General features: G+C 37.3%; 1 protein-coding gene across 1 annotated transcript in view; it reads left to right on the plus strand.

The window, feature by feature from the left end:
- The window catches only part of LOC109931112 (Ral GTPase activating protein catalytic subunit alpha 2), a 313,895-nt gene extending 293,808 nt beyond the window's left edge, over window positions 1–20,087 (plus strand). Inside the window, exon 17 of the mRNA XM_048600914.1 lies at window positions 13,945–20,087. Within this exon, the coding sequence (XP_048456871.1) occupies window positions 13,945–14,099 (155 nt within the window). The 3' untranslated portion in view covers window positions 14,100–20,087. The remainder of the gene's footprint in view (window positions 1–13,944) is intronic.
- Window positions 20,088–22,302: the final 2,215 nt, after the last annotated feature.

Genomic DNA, 22,302 nt, shown 5'->3' on the forward strand with positions numbered 1-22,302 from the left:
TCTCATTTTTCCAAACTTCAGTGGATTTAGGCCCAATTGTTCTGCCTGTCCTGATAAGATTAGTGTACTGCTCTCTAATTCTAGGACCATTGCTTAACTGCATCTAATATATTTATATATTTTCTTAAATAGGAGACCAAAACTGTGCACAGCACTCTAAATGTAGTCTCACCAATGTCCTGCGCAACTTTAGCAAAACATTCCTACTTTTATAGTTCATTCTCTTTGAAATAAATAACAAAATCATGGACTGAATTGTGGAGAAGTAGCAGAAGAGAAAGTCAGGACAATGTGGCAGTGAGTGAATTAAGTCTTCAGATAGAGAACAAGAATAAGTGGTGATTGATTGACTACGATAAAGGATAGAGGCTACATCCAAGAATAAGGGAGGAGGTTAATTATGGCTGTTCCAGGAAAATAGCCAAGATGCACATGTAATAGACACAAAGTTGTCCTTGGGTTACATCATTCTGCATGATTATGATAGGGAAGATTGAATAAAATCTGAGGCCTGATAGTTATCTTACAATCCAGGACTCGTGGTGATTGAGAAAGTTATGTGCCTCACAATATGGAGAAGAAAGGGTGAGAGTGGTGATAGGTGAATAGAGCTCAATCATTGAAGATATCTAGAAATCAGGACATTACCTTGTTCATTATTCTTTCATCGTTGCCCAACCCTAACTGTCTTTGAGAGGCTATTGGGGAGCTCCCATCTTGAACTGCTGAGTACATGCAGTGTAGGTACGCCCATTCTACTGTTAGTATGCCAACAGTGCTGTTGGGAAGGGAGTTTCTGGATTTTGAACCAGCAATAGTGAAAAACCAGCAATCTAGTTCCAAGTGAAGATGGTGCATGGTTTGAAGGAATCTTGCTGCCAGCGGTGGTGGTCCTACACATCTGCTGTCTTTTTCATCCTAGCTGCCAGAGGTTGTTGAAAGAGCCTTGTTGAATTGCTGGAGTGCATATTGTAGATGGTGTACACTTCTGCCACTGTATGTCGGTGAGGAGTGAATGTTGAAGTGTCAATTAAATGAGTTCCTTTGTCCTGAATGGTGTCAAACCTTTTGAGTGTTGTTGGAACTGAACTGATTGAGCCATGTGGAGAGTATTCAATCAAACTGTGTCAGGTGAGAGATGACGAGATGCAACCATCATTTAATCAACTGCAGGTCTATCACCCTGTATGATTGTCCTTTACCTACATCTGTTCAATCGAAATGATTCAGCCAGCCTCCAGTGTGTTGTCAAATGTGAACATTTCATTAATAGAAATTGATGTAAAATTGTTGTACCTAAGAAGCAAAATAAGCAGAGCACAACAAAGTTTTATGTTATACAGTTACAGCCACAATTAAAGGAAGTGTTAGAGATATGGTGGTGTAGGTATTGTATGACTAGACTAGTAATCCAGAGGCGTTGATTATTAATTTAAAGAAAGAAAGTTCAATTCAAACTCCAGTTTGAGAATTTCAGATCACTTTTCTTGAAATATTTAGAAATGAAAAGCAGCAATATAACAAGAAGATCTTGAATTATTATCAAAACACAACTGGAGCCATTAATACCCTTCCAGGAAGGAAACCTGCTGATCTGGCCCATATGTGACACTAAACCACAAGCATGTCCCAAAGGATGGGTTACAATTTTTCCATTTAGTAGGTCTGCAACCATAAGAATGACATAAAGTTACCTGCACCTGCAGCAATGGTTGAGCAGGTTTATGCAGTCTGTCCAATTTGAGACCTGATGTATGATTTCAGTTTGGCAGCAGTGGGGCTACTCAAGGTTCATGATTTATATTCTGATGATCCTCACTGATGATAATACTAGACAAATCAGATCTTGGAGTGAAACTTGGTTTGATAGGTCATAGGTTTTTGCTGTGTGACTCATGCTGGTTAGCCATGTTCACATGAGACTGCAAATGTTCTTTTTCAATAAGATACAAATTACGACATGAAAAGCGAAGACAGACAAAGCCACCTATGTCAATAAGACAATTTAAAAAGGCCATAAGATATAGGAGCAGAATTAGGCCACTCATTCCATCGCGTCTGCTCTGCCATTTAACCATAGTTAATACGTTTCTCACCTCATTCTCCTGCCTCCTCCCCGTAACCCTTGATGCACTTTGATCCCCTTACTCATCAAGAATTATCTATCTCTGTCTTCAGTGCATTCAATGACTTGACCTCCATAGTCCTCTGTGACAGTGAGTTCCACTGATTAACTACCCTCTAGCTGAAGACATTCCCCCTCAGACCCAGAGTCCTCCTTGTGTAGCAGAGTGAGAGATTGGCAGAGATTAAGATCCACAGCAACAAAGGTACATCCTAAATCCCAGGACAATGGGACCTCTCACAGACAGGAAGTTCTGACTTTTAATTAAGCACAATAAACTGTAAATTAACAACAGGTGCAATCCCAAATACTTGCATCTGAAACAAGTTTCTGAGTTGAAGTTAACTTAAAACCTTCTATATATCTCTGGTGGAACTTCTAACTTGAAAGTTTTGAAAATCTCAATGATTAGTGTCTGGAGACATCACGTGATCGCCACTGCCTGATGTCAACAGATATTCCGAGCTGCTGATCTGTACGTGTTCGCATTCTTACTGACACCACTATGCTATGGAAGGCTGTTTTCTTATAATATCATGGATTGAAAAAAATTGCACATGTGAAGTGCAAGGCATCTGCAGTGTACACATGCACAGAAGAAACTTCTGATTGACTTCAGGAATTAGTGTTTTCTCATTTCTTATTGTGGGAGTTTACTGTACAAATTGGCTGCCACATTTCCTACTTTACAATAATAACATTTCTCAAGTATTTAAATAACCATAAAACTCTGAGATGTCCATTAGTCATGAAAAGCAAAACATAAATGCGGAATTTATTTTGTTGATAGGTTGATAGGTACAGCAGTGGTTTGGATCTGAACAAAGTGTGTTTAAGACTGCCATCTGGCCAGCCACAAAGTTCTGAGTCTGGGGCTGGCTGGCTGTCTGAAAGCCAGGGCCTGGGGCATGGCTGGCTGGAAATTGAAGTGCAGTGCCAGGTTGGATGAGTGAACAGCTGGTAAAGGGGCTTGGTCCACTCTAGTGGGGTCCTGGGACCTGACCAATTTGAAATTGGTCCAGGGGCAAACCTCCAATTCCCTCCAACCCAAGTTATAGGAGTGTGAATTGGAATGTGAGAATCATTCTCAAATTTCTGCAACAATTGTAAGGAGACTTGTTGTATGATACACCCTGACAGTTTCAGACCTCAGGAGTCAACATACTTCCTTCACTCAAGACTGCTGTCCATAATTGCTTGCCACTCATTTGTTTGTATTGCTTTTAAGTTTGACAAGTTTTGACATTATTGTCAACGAGAAGAATTTTTACAGCATTAGCTACAAGATTGTTTTGTTGCATTTGCTTTGTATATTACCTCTCACTGCTACGCAGAGATAACACAAGTTTCTACATATATAACTTTTATTCACAGTGCTTCCAAATGTCTGTTCCATATTGACAGTTGTAGCTTTTAGCACCTTTACAGTTTACTTGTCCTGTTGAGCATGAATCATATAGCACACCTTTCCAAACTTTCAACCAAAGATACCAAAACATGCAGCGGAGCATAGAAACAGGAGTAAGCCATTTAGCCCTTCTGTATATTGGCTGATCATCTACCTCAACACTATATCCCACAAAGAAGTTTACTTGAGTCCGTACCCAGATTTAACTAAACAGTCACAATGACAAGGAAAATTGAACACAACATTCAGTCAAAACACAATGTAATCAAGTAGCATAGTGAATTTGATAGATATTCTCCTATTGCTACTTGAAGGCACACAGACAGGGCTATGAAGTGCAGAAGCAGCCTTTTCTTTATTGCAGCATGCAATAGTTAATTGTACATTTATTTATTTCTTTTAGCCTGCTTTAAATGAGAGGAAGATAAGGATGCTACTTTTTGAGGCAGCCTGGAATTCAGTTGAGTTAAAAAGGAGTGTTTTGCGTAACAATAAGCTAAAGGTTTATACAAATGTGTACAGTCTTATAAAAGAGCTGGATCATTAATCTGACTAGATGACTTTCCAGCTGTATTTTTCCAGCTGTATTTTTCCAGCAGTATTTTTCCAGTAGTATTTTTCCATGGTGAATATCATCTGGCACATTATTTCTGCACTGAGAATTCTCTGTTAGTTATCACTAACTGCAGGCTACACTGCTGTATCATGGTGAAACAAAGTTTTAGTTTAGAAATTATTTCTTTGGGTTTTTATGAACAAACCACAAAATACTAATTTAGGCACAATTATAGATACAAATGAATAATAGGCAATTCTTGTAGTGTCCAAGACTGAAGGTGGATATGAAAGTTTTATTTTTCCGTTTACCTCCTAGGCATCAGTTCTTGGCACAATACAAATTTATGTCCACATTTATTTAATCACCATTTCAATTGAGATTCATCCCCTACCTGTGTTTTTATCAGCTTTCAAACCTTCTTCCCAAGTTGAAATTGTGACAGTCATCTTGTCACATACTGAAGTGTCTTTTAAGGCTACTGTCAAGTCTGACCAGACAGTTTTTGTGTTTTCCTAAAGAATTCCCATCCTAATCTGAGGAACTGACAGTAGCTGGGATTCTTGTACCAAAACCAAGTAGATCACCTTTATGAATAAACCTACCCAGGATTGTTACGAGACTCTTGCAGCTCAGAGAACATCATATCTAAGCTTGAGATTGGCCTATATGGTTTCATACTGTGCTGGGCAGCACCTCTATGTAGGTGGTAATCGTGGGCCAAGTGCAGGCAGGTGAAACTAGTTTATTTTGGGATTATAGTTGGCATGGACTGGTTGGGCCGAAGGGTCTGTTTCCATACTGTATGACTCTATGACTGACTGAAAATTTTTTTTTGGAGTCATCATAATCCAGCAGTTCCATGGAAGTTTCTCAAGTAGTAACTCTGAAAACCAAAGTCACCACGAAAAGAGAAGCTTTGAATTAAAAGCTCTTCTTTCTTTCTAAAACGCCAAATATTTAGTTCACCTAACCACAGTTTTTTTTTGTCTTGCATAGTATGTTCTGTTAAATGCAGGTATTTCAGAGGAGTATTATCAAACGAAGTTTGGAACAAAGCCACAAAGGAGATATTAATACATTACCAAAAGCTTGGTCAGAGAGGATGGTTTTAAACAATTTCTTAAAGAGGAAGAGAGGGGAAAGGAGTTCAAGATTTTAAGGGCCCTTGCAACTTCAGGCATGATGACCAGTGATGGAACAGTTCAAATTGGGGATGCTCAAGAAACCAGAAATGGAGGAGCACAGAAATTGGATGTAGGACTAATGGGGTTTATTGTAAAACAATGAATAATGAATTGGTTTATTGGGTTTTCTTAGTCAAATTCTTTAAACCAAAAGTTACATATTCTATAAATTCTGGCAAACTTCAAAGACCGGTTTTCTGCAGCAACAGAAATAAATGCAATGCCATATCAACAATTGTAATTAGATCCCCACAAAACTAAATTAGAGTTTTTATGTAATCTTTATAAAACAAAGTGCAAAAGGGAAAGCTTTAATTTTAAATATGTATATGTCAGTGTCCTCTTCAGTTTATATGTTTTTAGTGTTGCTGCCAAATTTAATCTGAAAACCCATCCTGCAGTGTTAGTAAGGCACTTTCACAGCAGGCTGTCATGCCTCTTAAGTTTTCAGAGTAGAATTTCAGTTGTTAGTCTGAGCATAAACAAGATAGAAAATCAATGCCCAATTAGTGTGTAACTCTGATACCTGAAAACAGCTTATGTTACCTTTATGTAAAACTGTTCCTTTGACTATTCTGTTTAGACTTTGAGTGCCTATAAGAAATATATTTTTAGCATCATACGAAAAGTTGCATTGGTATCTTATTTAAAGAATAAGGTGAAGACTCAGATGTTCAGCTGAGCTGTTGTTTTGTAGCATTGGGTTGCTAACTAGTATGATTGCTAAAAGCTATTAACACTGCTTGGGCCAGAGCTTGCACCTACTTTCCATAATGTGTGTTCACTCCATTGTGCTATGTTAATAGTAGCTCGCTGAAATTGGTATGCTCCATACTGAGCAGGCTGCTGTCAGGTAATAACAGTTTGAATCTATTTGTATGTCAGTCATGTGGAATACTTTGTCCTGGATGGTGTCAACCTTCTTGAGTGTTGTCAGAGATGCACTGACATAGCAAAGTGCAAAGTAATCCATTACACTCCTGACTTCTGTCTTGTAAGTGGTGGACATACTCAGAGGACGTAGGTAGGTTACCCACTGCAGAATTCCCAGCCGCTAACCAGCTCTTGTAGGCACAATACTTTTACATGCTAGTCCCATTCAGTTACTGGTTTGTGGATGTTGCTAGTGGAGATTTCTGTGATGGTAATACCATTGTCAAGGGAGCAATGGAGATTGTCATTACTTGCCACTTGTGTGGCATGAATGCCACTTATCAGCCTGAGTCTGAATTTACCTAGGGCTTGCAGCATTTGAATATGGACTATTTTAGTATGTCAATTCCTGTGGGTTGTGCTGAACATCCTTCAATCATTGGCAAACATCGTGCTTCTGACCTTATGACGAAGGGAAGGCCATTGATGAAGCAGCTGAAGATGGTTGGGCTTAGGATGCTACTCTGAGAAACTCCTGTTGAAATGTCCTGTTCTGAGACAATTGACCTCCAACAACCACAATCATATGCCTCTGTGCTGGGCACGACTCCAGCCAGCGAAGAGATTTCCCTGAATCCAGTTAACTCCAGTTTTACCAGGCATCCTTGATGCCACATTCGGTCAAAAGCTGCCTTGATATCGTGTACAGTCACTCACATTTTTCCCTTTCAGTTCAGCTCTTCTGCCCAATTTTGGAACCAGACTAGGGTCAGGAGCTGTAGCCCTGCTGGAACTCAAGCTGAGCATCAGTAACCAGGTTATTGTTGAGTAAGTGCTACTTGATAGCACTATCAAAAACACCTTCGATCACTTTGTTGATGATTGAGAGTAGACTGATAGGACAGTAATTAGCTGGGTTTGATCTGTCTTTCTTTTTATAGACAGGACACACCTGAGAAATTTTCTGCATTGCACAGTAGATGTTTGTGTTATAACTACTGGAACAGTTTGGCTAGGAGCACAGCTAATTCTAAAGCGCAAGTCTTCAATACTATTGCCAAAATGTTGTCAGGGCCCATAGACTTTGCATTGTCCTGTGAATGCAAACGTTTGTTTTAAGCACGTGGTGTGAGTCAAATTGGTTGAACGCTAGTAACTGTGATGCTGAGGACTTCAGGAGAAAGCCAAGATGAATCATCCACTCGGCACTTCTGGCTGAAGATGCTTACAAATGCTTCAGCCTTATCTTTTATGTTGGGCAACCCCATCACTGAGGATCACTCTACCAATACCAATCTATTAAGAGAAGTAAACAAATTATGTTAACCAATTAGAAAGTAGTTGTACCTGGACAGTGAACAGGAATAGTCAGAGCAATTTGTCTTTTTGTACTGTTTTTCAAATTATCAATGTTGTATTCTTCTGTGAAACTGCATCCAAAGCATGCAAGAATGGAATGTGATATCAATAAGAAATTACAGGCTCTTGCTGTAAATAACCAAATGAAGAAGTGTCTCTTTATCATTTGTGTAAGTGCTTGATATTTTTCCATCTTCGTTTCTGTAGATTATATGTAACTGATAAGCACCAGATTTCTGAAGCTCTTTCAATAGATTTTCTAAAGACTGATTATGTGATAACTCTGCAAACATTCAGGTAGCAAAGATTTCTAAAAGAGTTCTAAACTGGGTATTCCTTCCCTATGGATTTTGTCTTTTTTTTCTTGAACATCTCCTGCCCACCACATCCATCTCTGAAGTTAATCATAACTTAACATGACAGCTGCAAAGGACTGGCACTGGAGAAAACCATGGTTAGACTTTAAACAGAAACAAGTATAATTGTAATAATCTTTGCAATACTCAAAAAACAAGTCTAGCAAACAATTGCTTCCCTTTGAAGTTGGAGAGGTAGGGGCCTCCCACCTATATGAAAACAAAATTGAATATTACACAGCTACAAGATATACAACACTTACTCATGTTAAGTTGATGTCCACAGCCAATAAAATCTTTTAATGTGCATAATGTTGACTTGACATCTTGATTGGTCTAATTCATGCCTTTCATCAGGAAATGATACAGGATGACAAAGACTCCTCTTAAACAGAATTCACTTAGTAAGCTGAATAACAGAGTGGACTTTGACATGATTTTCTTTTAATCTTTGCAGTAATCTAAAGAACAGTCCAGCAAATAATTTCTACTCCAATTTAAAATGTAGATAATGCATTCAAAATATTGAATAAAACCAGTGTCTCCAGAGGCTTAGAGTAAGCTGTTGCATCGTCACAGACATTTGCAGTTTCCTGGAAAAAGGCTTTACTGCCAAGGAGATCAAGTGGGCACCAACTACCCTGTATCTGTCAACGTCACTGCTGACCTCACCTTTGCTACTGGCCCCTGCCAGTGATCTGCACACAGTATCTGCCATATCTCAAAATAATTGCATCACACAGGTGACTGATACCATGTTTGCCAGGATGATGATGTTTTTTCAATTTGGTAGTGCATCCGTGGAGTGTGTGACCTCATTGGAGGAGTGTTTTTTGGGTATTGCAAAGATGATTTCAATAATATTTGTTTCTGTTTAAAGTTTAACCATGGTTTTCTCCAGCGCCAGTCCTCTGCAGCTGTCATGGAAATGGCTGGACAGCCACCTCCAGTTTACTGCTTCTCCTAGGTGTGTGTTCTCTTCCTTTTATGTGAAAAAGAAGACACCTGTGATGGGAAATTGGGTGGACATTTGTTGAGGGTTGCTATGTTGGGCATGTATGATATTGGATAAAGTTATGAATGAGTATCCATTGTTGAATCCATGATGGGAATGCGAGGAAGTGCATAGGAAGACAATGGATGCACCTGCAAGGTAAGTTAGATTGAGGAGTGCTGTGCTAGATTCAACTTGGAATTGCAAAAGGAAGGGGGAGTTGTGCTAACATATACTGCAGGATATACTTGATTGTGCCATTACTGCCACCTTGCCTGACCTGGTTAGGTCATTAAACTCTTCTGGCATCATTTCTTGTGAAGTGTGAAACTACCTTCCTGTTGTTAATCTGGTCTGCAGTCTCCAGCCGAGCTTCCTTGCGCTGTGAGTCAGGCAGGTTCCTCTCAACAACAGGGAAGAAAACCTCTAACATTTACAGCACCACGTCAGGTCTATGGAGACATCTGTGAAGAGCACTTGTGTGAGAATCAGTCGTTCTGTGTTCTAACACGAAGACGGTCTTTCAGCTATCATCTTTGCAGTGTTTCTGTAAATAGTTCAACTCGGCTTAATTGTATTGGTCGTCATTATGCTTGTTTATTGGAAATGTTGGGAAACGCAGAAATTAGATTGTAATGCAGTTCTGTGCTACAAAGCAAAATGACAAATGCATTGCTGAAATTTGGGGAAGAATTTCATCAACTCCCAGTGACACTGCTGAGATCAGGGGACTTCCTGCCCTACCCAGATCGGGGCAGAAGACTGTCCTGCAGCCAATGAACACCCCTCAGAGTGTGGTCTCCCCAGGACTGGGGCAAGTTTTAGGGGAGGGTGATATCCTACCTTTTCAGGTTTCCCACATGTGACCAAACCCTCCGCTGCTGAGAACAATTCAAAATGTTACAATTTCTGCCCATGATGCTGGAAAGCTTGTACTGTTTACTTTAAAAGTGCCAAAATTTTAATACAACTTTTGTCTTGTGAAATCATTCCTAAGCAAACATTCAAGCTTGTTTAGCTCTACTGCCACACCGCTAAAGATGTAACATCTCAAAAGAGGCTGTCACTCCATTCTTTTGGCCAGTGAAGAGAGGACACCTTTTAAGAAGAAAAGGAAATGGCAAAACAGATGTGGAAAAAATAAACAGCAATAGTATATCCATTGTTCAAAAACAAATATAAACCAAAACCTAAGGAAACTTCTATGTTAAAAGGCAATCAGGATGGCGGTCGAGTAGGGCTCATCCTCTCCAACTACTTTTCTTTTTACTTTCTTTTTACTTACTTTTTATCTTGAGCACAGACGGCATCGATGGCAGTAAGAAACCCCATTACAAACTCATGTGGGCCCAGCACTGACCCCGAGGCGGCAGCGAGTGAGCCTGGGACCTGGCATCAGAATGCCCATCTCCTGCTACCGGTGCACAACACAGCACCTACATTTATGTTACAACTGCTCTCAGCAACAGATTTTATTCACATTTAACTTGTACTATTACGCGTAGTCAAATAGGTAATCAATATACATCACTTGATATTTGCCAACTTTGTAGAAAATTGATCTTTCTACCTGTTATGATTAATGATAAGCTCTTTATACGATTCACATTCTTTAACCAACTTTACTATTTATTTTGTTTTATTGCGTAATGTAATTTGCATGTGAAGACCAAAGTGTTTCATCATCCATATTGGATTCAGGTAACAGGCTGTTGAAAGAACCAAGTGAAGATCTGCAGAAAGGCAATCCAAACAAACCACAGCTGTTTTGGGATTAGGAAAGTTCCCACAAGAACACATGGCTACCCTCTCATGAATGACAGAAGTCTGTATTGAATACAGGCCATATTTTAGATGTTTTGCTTTGGTAGCAAAAGCAGCCAAGGGGAAAGACATATTGAAAAGCTGTGCATACCCTCCCACATTATGTGGCATATCCTGCAGACCAGGAAAATGTTAAGCTCTATTCCTCGTTTGTGCTAAGTTGGATGTCTTTATGCTTGGTTGTACTGAGTAAGTACTATTTGCTTGATATGAAGTGATGGTAAATGGTGAAAGCCTCCAGCATTCTCTTATCAGATCGCTGTTAAGTGAGATCCTTTGCAAATTTTAGATATGTAGCTACTGCATGAAGACAATTGGGCACTGCAATACCCTCTCAGGAAAATTGTTTTGCCCGTTGTCCAAATGCTGTTGAAAATTGCCTTCTAATTCAATCCAACTGAGTAATAGTGTAGAACAATTAAGTATAGGATAAAGTATAGATATTTTCTAAACAAAAGTGGCATGAGCAATAGGTAGAGATTGAGGCGAAGTATGATGACCCTGATATTAACTTCTTTTCTTGAAGATTCATCTTCGCAAATTAATTATTTGGAGTTTCTGGGTGTGCACAGACTAATGATTGATCATTTAATTTACAGAGAAAAATGTTTGAACTCAAGTGAAAGGACCTTGACAGATATTTTAAGATGTTGAATATTGAAATTGAAACAATCTTAATGTGTTTTCATCCAGTTCTGAGATTGTAGTACAATACTAACTGAATTTCACATTGAAGCCTTTGCTTTCAGCACTTGAGTTCCAATTTGTTATGGAAAATTTTAGTTGAAGGAGAGTTGATTGATAAATTCAGTAACTGAAGAAATGATTGAAAAGACGTAACTGCATAGAGCAGATCTGCTCCAAAATAAATGTCTTTAGAAAGGAAACGAGCAAAACATTTGAGTCTTAACTGTTATCAGTATGCTGGCTCATTTTAATTCACTCTTTTCTTCAAGCTACCATTGCATCTCCATCCTATTATACAATGTGAGAAGACATCGTTTTGTCAACCTGTGCTCTAGCACCGAATTCTGTAACATTTTTCTCGAGTTTTGAGTTATTAGAACATCTGTTCAAATTATAACTTTTTTTTATTATTCACTTCTGTTTGGGATGTCTGCTCCCTGATGTAAACTATATGTTCCTTGTCTAGGTACTTTCAGCTGTAACATTACTACACTGAATTCAAAAAAGGAGGGAATCTCTAGTTTACAGCTAGGTAATAACTTAAAAGTCAATTGCCCATGTGGAATCCACCTTCCTAGTGTAAATAAGTGGAAACAATGCACAATTGACAAATCATGTTTAAAATAAATGAATGTCATAGCATTTGGAATTTTTCCAAAATGTTATACTTGATTCTGCAACTCACTGCACACCTGTTGTAGCATATCTCAATCAATAAAATGAAGATTACTTCTCTTTAAATAGTTCTTAGAAACCTAAAGCTAAAGTTTCCCCTTTAGTTTTTTTCTGGATGTCAGTTGCAATTTTGGGTTGAAAATCTGGGCACTGCGGCAGCAAGATCTCTGATAGTGTTCTGCGTGGCATCCTATTAAGAAACTGTCTCTAGGATCTCCATCCAGTTAGGGATGGCAATAGGATAAGGAGGTAGGGAGGACAGAACAGCTCATGCCATTTCTTGGGCACCTAACAGCTTTCACCAAGAGGGGGCTAAACAAGATGGATATGAGAGAAGACCAAGCAACTGGCAGCCACCTCACTCAAGCACTGATCCTACAATGGCAAGTCTCCACCTGTAAATTACTCTGGGTTTGCTGATTTGAAATTTGAATGGGATTTTATTTTTGTGCCTCTCCAATCTCCCAATGTTCACTAGCCTCTTGAAAGTTGACATTTGGACAAACTTAGGTGGTGGACAGGAAGGAGATACCCATGCACCACTGCGAAAATGATTTTCCTGGGCAAAATGGCTATTAATTGAGTCAATAACTAGCTCACATGGCTTCCTGCTGGATACTGACCGCTCTCTCAAGTCATTGCTGGGAAGAGCAGAAGGAGGTGGGGGCACATTGACGTTCCTATTTAGCACTTTTTTTTTCTCTCATTTTCTCTACCCTCTACTACCTAACTCCACCTCTAATAAATGAAGAAAATTCCTCATGGCATTTGGTTTAATTTGTATAACTTTAATAATCCAGAAGTTACTAAATCCATTCATATCATTGCTTGTAAACACTAATTGCCATGACCAGCTCTCTGAAGACAGATTAAAATGTCATACAATTACAATACAAAAAGCATAAAACACGTTTGAAATAAACAAATGAACAGGAGGATTTGCTTTTTTTTAAAACCTTTTTCTATTTCAAAGGAAACCTTATCAATGTTAATTCCAACCACTAATTCAAGTTAAGATGTATCTTTATGCTTATTACAAATTATATATTTCATGGGTTCTTCTGTGCTTAATAAGCTTAATGATAGAGATATCTGTTATAGCATTGCTGTTATAGGTTGTTCTGCAAGAGCCTAGGAATCAAATTTCTTCATTTGCTTCTATTAATACCATTATAATCGGGACAGAATCAGCTGAGCCAGCACAGAGTTCAGGGAATTATAAATATATGTGAGTTAATTCCAAGGCCGCAATTTGGTCTTTTTTTCTCTGTCGTCTTTTCTGCCAGGTCAACATTCATTTAACCCACATCAAGCCCACTCAGAACCGGCCTCATTCTCAGATCAAAATTACAATTCAGGAAGGGTCTTCAAATTGTTCTTATTTTCTCAGGCACACAGACAGCAGTACACCTGTTTTCAAAGTTTAATATCAAGAATATTTAATTTACTAAGAATTAATTATGCACTAATGAAACGAATATTTTTTAGTCTTTTTCAGTTATTTTAAATGAGATTATTCATGTGGAAAACTGGACTCTCTTATTAGAATTGTTTGTTTATGGTGATCAGTCCATTTTTAGACATATGAATAAAACTGCATCAGGTTATATTTCTTAACGAATTAAAGAGATTACCACTCTCTACTACATTTATGAACACTTTTTTTTGATAGGTGAAGGGATAAAACACCGTTGTTATTGGTACACTGGCCAATTGTGGTGGTTTGTGAAAGATTTTGCATCTGTAACTTAATTTAATTTTGAACTTGAAGCCTTACCTAACCAATTCAAGTTCAACAACATATTGTGCCCAAAACAGTAATTCTTCTACCTCAATATTTTTAGAATTTATATTGATTTGAAACAGTGAATTAATTCACCCTTTTTGTGTAATTTTTCAGGTTCTCTTAATGGAAATCTAAGCACTGAAATGCCCTCTGCTGTGGGTACTATCCTTGCAGATCAGACTTCCCCGCCACTGCCACATGCCACAAAAACCAACGTCTCTGGGAAACTTCGTCGCTCTGCCAGTTCATTAAGCAAATCTTCAAACTGAAAAAAACACTTTACACAGACAAGTTGTGAGCTGAGGCTTGCTTTCTAGCCTCTTCAATTTTGTACTCACATTCTGCCCATAAAATGACATCAATTTTGAATGGAATTTGAACTTTCTTTCTTTGATATCAAGTTAAATTTCAGAAGCAAGGTGCAGAGAGGGAATGGTATAAACCTGAATGGCACTATAAGGTTCCAAAACTGGGGTAACCCATTTAAAGTATAAATGTCAGCATTGTGGAGGTGATAGGAGATGTTGTGGTGTAAGGGCATTATGATAATACCTCCAGCTGTCTTGAAATGGATGCATGATGTGATGTCATACCATGCCATACCAACTGTAACTGTAGCATGTGATATCACTTACAGTATGAAGTCATTGCTGGCTGCTTAGAGAGACCTTCGAATGATGACCAAACTTGAGACTGTCACGCACAGGTATTATGTTAAATGTAATTCTGACAGATTGAAAATGGACTCAGCTTACAGCTCTGTGGTTATGACATTGCAGTTATCATGATACTAGCCAGGCACTCTAAACCTTGAATTAAAACCGTAACCTTCTTAATATTTTCAGTTAATATTATGCCATGATGGGAAAATGAGGCCCCTTCTTTCTCAGCTGCAAAGTGAGGACTGTCAACAGGAACCTTGAGGATTTTAAAAAAAAAATCAGTGAAATTATTATCTAAAAAGTCTCAGCTATAATTACTTGTATGAACATTATCTGTTTGTATAAGGATGTATCCAGTGGCCTGTAATTTGGTCTACCTGATTTTCCAGCTTTCTAATCAGCAACAGGCTCTTTTCTTATACTCCTCCTCCTTCATTCCATTAAATGAGACGCTGCGATACTCAAGTCTAGTATGGTTAAAGTTTAAAAAGTTACCTAGAATTGTAAGTTGGTAAAACTCTACTGCTGTGGTCTTGTAGATTAAATAAAGCACCAGAACCAGTGGAGCAACCACTGAGCCATTCACCCACATGTCACATTGTGTCTCTGCATTTGATTATTTGCATTATGTTTGAGTGACTACATATCAGGGAAGCAAAGGGAAAAGCTTTTTAAATTATCTTTTTTATCCTGTTCTTTGTAAGACAAATTTATGACTACAATCAAAGAAAGAATAATGTTCAGATTTCCACATAAGGCAAACTTGCTATTTTAATATTTACATTAATCTTAAATTATTTTGCTGTTACAAGTTACAAGCACAAATACAACAGGAGGATAATACAAAACAAGCATTTGAGCTAATTTGGAGATGAGAGTATATCATGCATAACTTATTTGATGCCTAAATGGTGTATTACCATACAGAAAATATTTATCGGAAGCTCTGACAAGCTTTCAACCTGGAACTGTTAACTGAGTTGTCTCCTGCACAAGCTACATCTAATTATAAACTATATTTGTTATTAAAATGGTGAAACATGAGAGTTAAAATGCTTGAGGTTCCAATCTTAGACTGCAAATTTTTATTTACCTTGTTTATATTGTATGCATCCCCAAATATTTAGTTGTCATTTCAGAAAGGAATATGGCCATGATGGGATAATACTTCTAAAGGTGCTGCATTATGGAATCCATCATTCAGTCTTGGCCTATTCTGGAAAATTCTAAATCAACAGCCATCAGGTTGTTTTGAATTTTTGCCATCCAACTGCACTTTTAGCCACAGCTTCAAAGCACTGAATGTTAGGACCAGATTCTGCTAGTTTTCGTCATTTTGATGCATTTAGCCACAAGTAAACCTAGAGGCAAAACCACTGCACATGTAGATAATTAATTTGGACTTTTCTACTGAAGATTATTTGTCACTTCTTGTGACTTGAAGATTGTGACAAATGGAACAGTAATTTCATTACAATTTTATATGTGTGTGTTTTTGTAGCTCATTTCATTTTTTTATCATCCTCCTGGAAACCTTTCTGTCTTCCTGTATGCTTCAATCAGCATTGACATATGGGCTATCTGGACTATTTATTGCTGAAATGATGTATTGTTGAGTACTCTAAACAGAAGAAATGTAAGAATTTGATCTTCCAAGTTCTATTGATGCCTACTAATGGGATTTTTTTTACAGTGAGAACTTTAATGTTCTGAAGTGATGTTACTTATGTGTTTATCTTTGAATTATATGACAGTACTGTTTCTGTTGCACTTGTTCTTTGTGTACCAGTCATGTGAATGTGCTCTTTGGCTGTCAGATGTATAATGCTTTATTTTTATTATATATGTAAATATGGAGTAATATTTGATAAGCAAATTATAAAAAGTAGCCTTTGTAAGTTATGATTCAACTCCTCCATCTGGCTGTTGGCTTGAGTCAATTATTGTGCTTCTTTAAAAATATAGCCTCAGGTGATCTGCACTGATCATATGGAACATAAAATTTGAAATGCAGTCTTGTAGTGTTAACATAATTTTCATTTGAAGTGGCATCCTTCCTTACCATGTTACAACTAATAATTGTACCTTCCTATAAAAAAATCATTTCTAAATAGTTGTCAACTTAACTTTGATTTATCTATTTTTTTGAAGAATCTTTCTCAGTAAGAACAGCTTTTTAAGAATGTTTACTTTAGAGGTGTGTGACTTTCTAATAATCAATATTGTAAAGCAGAATTAAAGAAGTGCACTCACACAGCCTTTACACATTTCCTAATTCACAATGTCCAACCTGAATTTGAAAATGCCATGTGCCTCCTGCTTCTGTTGATGTCTGAGGAGGTTAATAAGTGTCTAGATAAATGCCATCTAAATTTGAGTATGTGTACTCATCTGAATTATGCCTCAATTACTTAATTTATGCCAAAATATATGTTGATCAGTTTATATCACCATATTCTTAACCTCAAGTGGCTCACAGTTCATGGAATTGTGGGGATTCTCATCTAAATGTGTCATTAGTTCAACAGGCAAAATGTGATTGCAGAAAATTTCCAACTTTCTACTTTTCAGTTCACTTTAGACTAAAGGTTAAAATAGAATTGATCCCACTGAAGATTATGTCTTCCATTAAATGAGCAAACCTGCCCCCTTCTGAATTTTCTCCTATGTGTCAATCACTATAAACTGGATATAAACATTTAATCCTTATGGTTAAAGTTTCAGTTTTAACTGACTGTAATATAATACAGCACTATGTGAATTCTAGTTAGTTTAATTCAGAGGTATAGTGTGGTGAAGTTCAAAAGCAATAGAAAATAGAAGACTCTTGTGCCTTTATTACAGTTATATAACTCCAAAATACTTGAGTGTTCATCAGATACTTTCTAACCCTTTATTAATGTATATATTGTGTAAAGTTTTCTCGTCACACTGGACATGTTTTAAACATACATCAGTTGCCAAAGAACTCTTAACTTGCTGAAATATGTCCTTCATCACTCCTGTAAATGCTGAATACAGATGCTGATTACTTAACTGTATAGCTTTTTTACGTTTGTTGGTTTGTACCAGGAAAGGTTATAAAGCAATTTGAATATTTAACTTGAAATACTTTCCACATGAATTTAAAATAATATTTTGTAGAACCAGATTAAGTATCTCAGAGTTCCTCTTGTTAAGCAACTGACACTAATTTTGTAGAGACACTGGGCCTGTGGCATTTTATATTCGAGTTTTCATCAAATAAGCTCTGAGGTTTATCTTCTGGGCTTAAGGAAGAGGTGGGTAAAGAACTGCATCTGAAGCGTGATTAATTAATGCTGAACAACCAAACCCGTCCTCAACTAAAATGGATATTGACTTGTATTGAAAAGTCATACCATTTTAGTGTTTATCTTAAAATATGTTCCAACTAAATTTAAAATATTCAGTTTGTGTAGGTTTAATCTTCAAATATCTCCTGACTTTGTTTTTCAATTTGAGTAGGAACATTTGACAATTTGCAGTTTTTTGGTGACCTATTGGCAAATGATAAGTAGTGCTGTATTACACAATACTGTACTTTGTGTTATCTAAATATTAGAAGAGTTGGAGTAATAGGCATACAGTATTTTTCTACACGTGTAGATTCTCCAGGTTAACCCAACACAATTTATCAACATCATGCATTGTAGTTCATGGGAATATCAGAATGCTTGAAAAGTTGTCTCTTGGCTCCAGTATGTTTCTGGCACACATCCAAATTATGTCTGAACAAAATTTTGTTTATTCATCGTGGATTCCCATCTAACTGCTTTTGCATTGCTCCCTCCCCATCTCCCCCCTTAAGAAGGTCTCATTGTTGCTCACACTAGTAAAAGCAAGTAATGATATTGCAAAATTCTAGTTACGAGCCTTGAACCACCAGTGAATTTTCTAAAAATGATAAAGAATTGGTTTTGAAATTCTGTGTTTAAAAATGTGGCTGTTATAATTGCTTCCATATTATCTTGTGGAGACGGTCAGTGATGCAATTAATTATTAACTACACATCTGGAGCAGCTTAGTGACACTTTTTAGTACCCCCTCGTTATACATTATTTGAACAGCCTCAAATGAAAGACTTTTCTTGTCCAGTGAATCATCTTGATAGCTGTAGCACCATTTTCATTATTACACTGTTCTTACTACTAGTCATCCTAATTTAATTGTTCAAGTAATTGTGCTTTCTTAAAGGATAACAAAATCTCAAAATGCAGTACCAACCGCATGACTCACTTCTTTCAGGTGATCTTGTTCCAACATGGCAAATGCCATTGAAAATGCTATACAGAATATCTAGCATTAGTATAATTGGATCATCAGATCTCACTTAAGATGGTGGGCAAGCAGACTGCCTTCTCAATGCATTTGTGTAGTCATCTATCAGAAGCTTCCCAAGAATGACACCACCACTGCTGTGGAATCACATGACCCACATCATTCTAGGAACAATTGCTAACCAATATGTGTTCTGTACTTCATTTCAGTCATTTCACACTCAAAGGTTGTCACATTTATATACTTTTGAGAGACTTCACAGAATGAACCTTGCACTGTTGTTAATTGGCTTATTAAAAAGAGAAACCAACATTATTTTTGTTCTCCCACCAATCAGACTACTTAAGCATTTAGCATACAGCATTTTAAATAATGTGGCTAAATTCGTTCAAACATAGAAAAATTTTACTATTGAGTCTGAAATTTAGAGGTGCTTATGATGTTTTCCTTGATCTAAACATAGCCTGAATAAAGGTAGCTAGATAATTGTAAATATATTAAAACTAATAAAATTATTACAAATTATTATTTCAAAATCTAGAAATACTGCTGTACTTCCAACCATAAAGCAAAATCAAACTAATTGACTGAAGTCACCCTGCTGAACTGATCTTAGAAACCGCTTGAGGTATAATGATTAGCTTTTTAGAATTTTAAGAAACTCCTTTTGAATCGCAATCCATGGAGAATATTAAAGGTATGTATGAGCCTCTTGATACTCAATCTCAATTGTGAATGTAAAAGATGGTGTAGAAAATATTAGTTTAAAATCAGCTATTTCAGTGTGAAGATGCCTGCTGTGGGCAGTTTTCTCAATGTATTTCCTGTTGCCTCGGTAGCAGTATAGGAAAGTGAGAATAGCAGCTGAGCCAAGCATTACAATTTGTGTTGTATCCAGCGTTAGCATCTCTTGTTCTGTCTCACTAAATCAACACAAAGTGAATGAAGAAAAGAAATCAAATAACTGGAAGGAGAAATGATCTGGACACTTGCACGCATAAGACTTAGATGTTTGTTCAGAGTATTTACAAAGGTTTACAAAGGTTTAATCTTTCAAGTCTTCGCCATCAAATATGAATAAAATTAGCCAGTCTTGGTCTTTGATATCACATGAAAAAGTTATTTTAAATGCTCTCTTTCTGTTGCTCATTCTGTAAAATAATGGTTTATGAAAGGAGAAAGCTTGAGAATGCTTATCTATATTAACATTATCAAAAATATTTTAAGATGAAAGTTCAGGATGCCTTTGTGAATTGTTATGAAGAAAGATGTCATTAAAAATTGAGTTCACACTAACTGCTGTTTTGTTTTAATGCTAATTTTATTATTGCTAATTCAATTACATTAAAGTTCCACTGCATTTAAAGAGAAATGCAAAGTGAATTCCAAAATATTGAATGAATGATTAATTTTTGTGATTTTTAGTATTTATTAAGTGTTGATCTGCTGAAAGCAAATTTTAGTGATGCTTTTCATCACTTGATGTCCATTTTCAAGATCATATTATGTAGTGTGACCAATTTTAAACAGTGGGGAACTCATGAAATTTACCCAGATGCCTTGTATTGTGCCACACGTTTTAGTACAGGATGATGTTTTATTAAAAATATGCAATAGAATATAAGCAAGGTTAAAGAAAAGTTTAGGCTTCTTTGTGTCCTTCAGCGCTACTTGTTTATTTCATTTTTGAATTACCTCCTGAGCTTATTTTTTTCAATGTTACTTAATATTTAATGTACCTGGAGGTAGGGTAACATCATCTATATCACTGCTATCTTCTTTCAACAACATGCTACAAACATAAATTCTGTCTTTATGGGCAGGTAGCATGCTTGTATCATCACTTTTCATTTAATTCCTCAAGTCCGAAAGGTGCAAATTTGAACAATAGTTTAGCCATTCACTGCCAGATCTAGCTGAACCATGTAAAATACCATTGGGTTTCTGTTCCATTTGCTTGCTATTCCAGAGCATCATAGAACGCAAAGATAACCCACTCTGCCATCTTTTTTTCTGTACTACAAATCATCTCTTTAAACTCCTCACACCTGGCTCCTCAATTATTACCTGCACTAGTACAAGGAGCTCAGACAGGTTTGTCGCTAAGATTGAGACCATCAGATCAACTGCCTCTGTGACATTCCTCCTTTCCCCTTGTCCACTGACCAAAGTTCATCTAAAGTTACACCTGCCATAGTACTGAACCTGATGAGTATTCCTCCAAGGATATATGCTTGGCTCCCCACCAATTTCTCACCTGCATGTTGTTCCTTGGCAACATCACCTGGGAACTCTTACATGTATGTTGACAGCACCCAGCCCTAAATAGTCATCACTTCTCTCTTAGATTACTAGACTGCTTATCTATTATCTAGTACTGGATGTGCATAAATTTTAACAATTAAATATTGGTATATTTGAAGCCATTGTGTTTGGTCCCAACTATGAACTCCTGTGGACAACTTGGAGTCATACAGTGCAGAAAAGGCCCCTTCAGCTCATCAATTCCACACCGACAATAACTACCACTAAAGGCATGCTAATCCCAATTTCCTGCACTTGTCCCATTTCCTTAAATGCTATAATAATTCAAGTACTCATAAAAGTTTAAAAGACTTTGTAATGTTTCCAGTCCCCACTAACTTCTTAGGCAGTGCATTCCAGATTCCCACTGCCCTCTGAGTGAATTTTTTTTTTCTCTCAAATTCCCTCAATCTCCTGACCCTTACCCTAAAACTATGCCCGCTCATGCTTCCTATGCATCCTTTACATATCCCTCATAATCTTATACACCTTAATCATATCCCCCCTCAGCTTTCTCTGCTCTAAAGAAACCAATCCAAGGCTGTCTAGTTTGTCCTTATAGTTCAATTGCTCCATCCCAGGCAACATCCTGATGTACCCCCTCTTGTGCTATCACATCCTGTAGTGTGAGGTGACCAGAACTGCACACACTACTCTGCTGTGGTCTACCTACGCTCTGTAAAATTCCATCATGACCTCCTTGCTCTTGTACGCTATGCCACAACTGATGAAAGCAAGTATCCTGTATGCTTTCTTAATTATCGTATTCACGTGCTCTGCCAACTTCAGGAATCTGTGAATAATTATCCAAGATTCCTCTGAGCTACCCAGTGTCCTGTCATTCGTTAAATGCTCCATCTTGTTTCTTCTTTCAAAGTGTCTCACTGTATTTGAGGGTTAAAATACCATCTGCCGCTGCTCTGCCTATCTCCACAACCCACCTATATCTTCCTGTAACCTACAACTATCTTCACTATTAACCACTCCACCAATTTTGGTGTCGTCTGCAAACTTGCTTAACATTTCTCCCACATTTTCATCTACATAATTTTGTATATAACAAACAATAAGGGTCCCAGTACTAATTGTTGTGGTACACTGCTGGACACCAGCCTCCATTCACTAGAATAGCCTTCTACCACTACCCTTTGTGTCCTGTTACTAAGCCAGTTTCTGATCCATCTTGCCAAGTTTCCCTGAATTCCAT

This window comes from Rhincodon typus, chromosome 9 (genome assembly GCF_021869965.1).
Source record: "Rhincodon typus isolate 14 chromosome 9, sRhiTyp1.1, whole genome shotgun sequence".
NCBI classification, from domain to species: Eukaryota; Metazoa; Chordata; class Chondrichthyes; order Orectolobiformes; family Rhincodontidae; genus Rhincodon; species Rhincodon typus.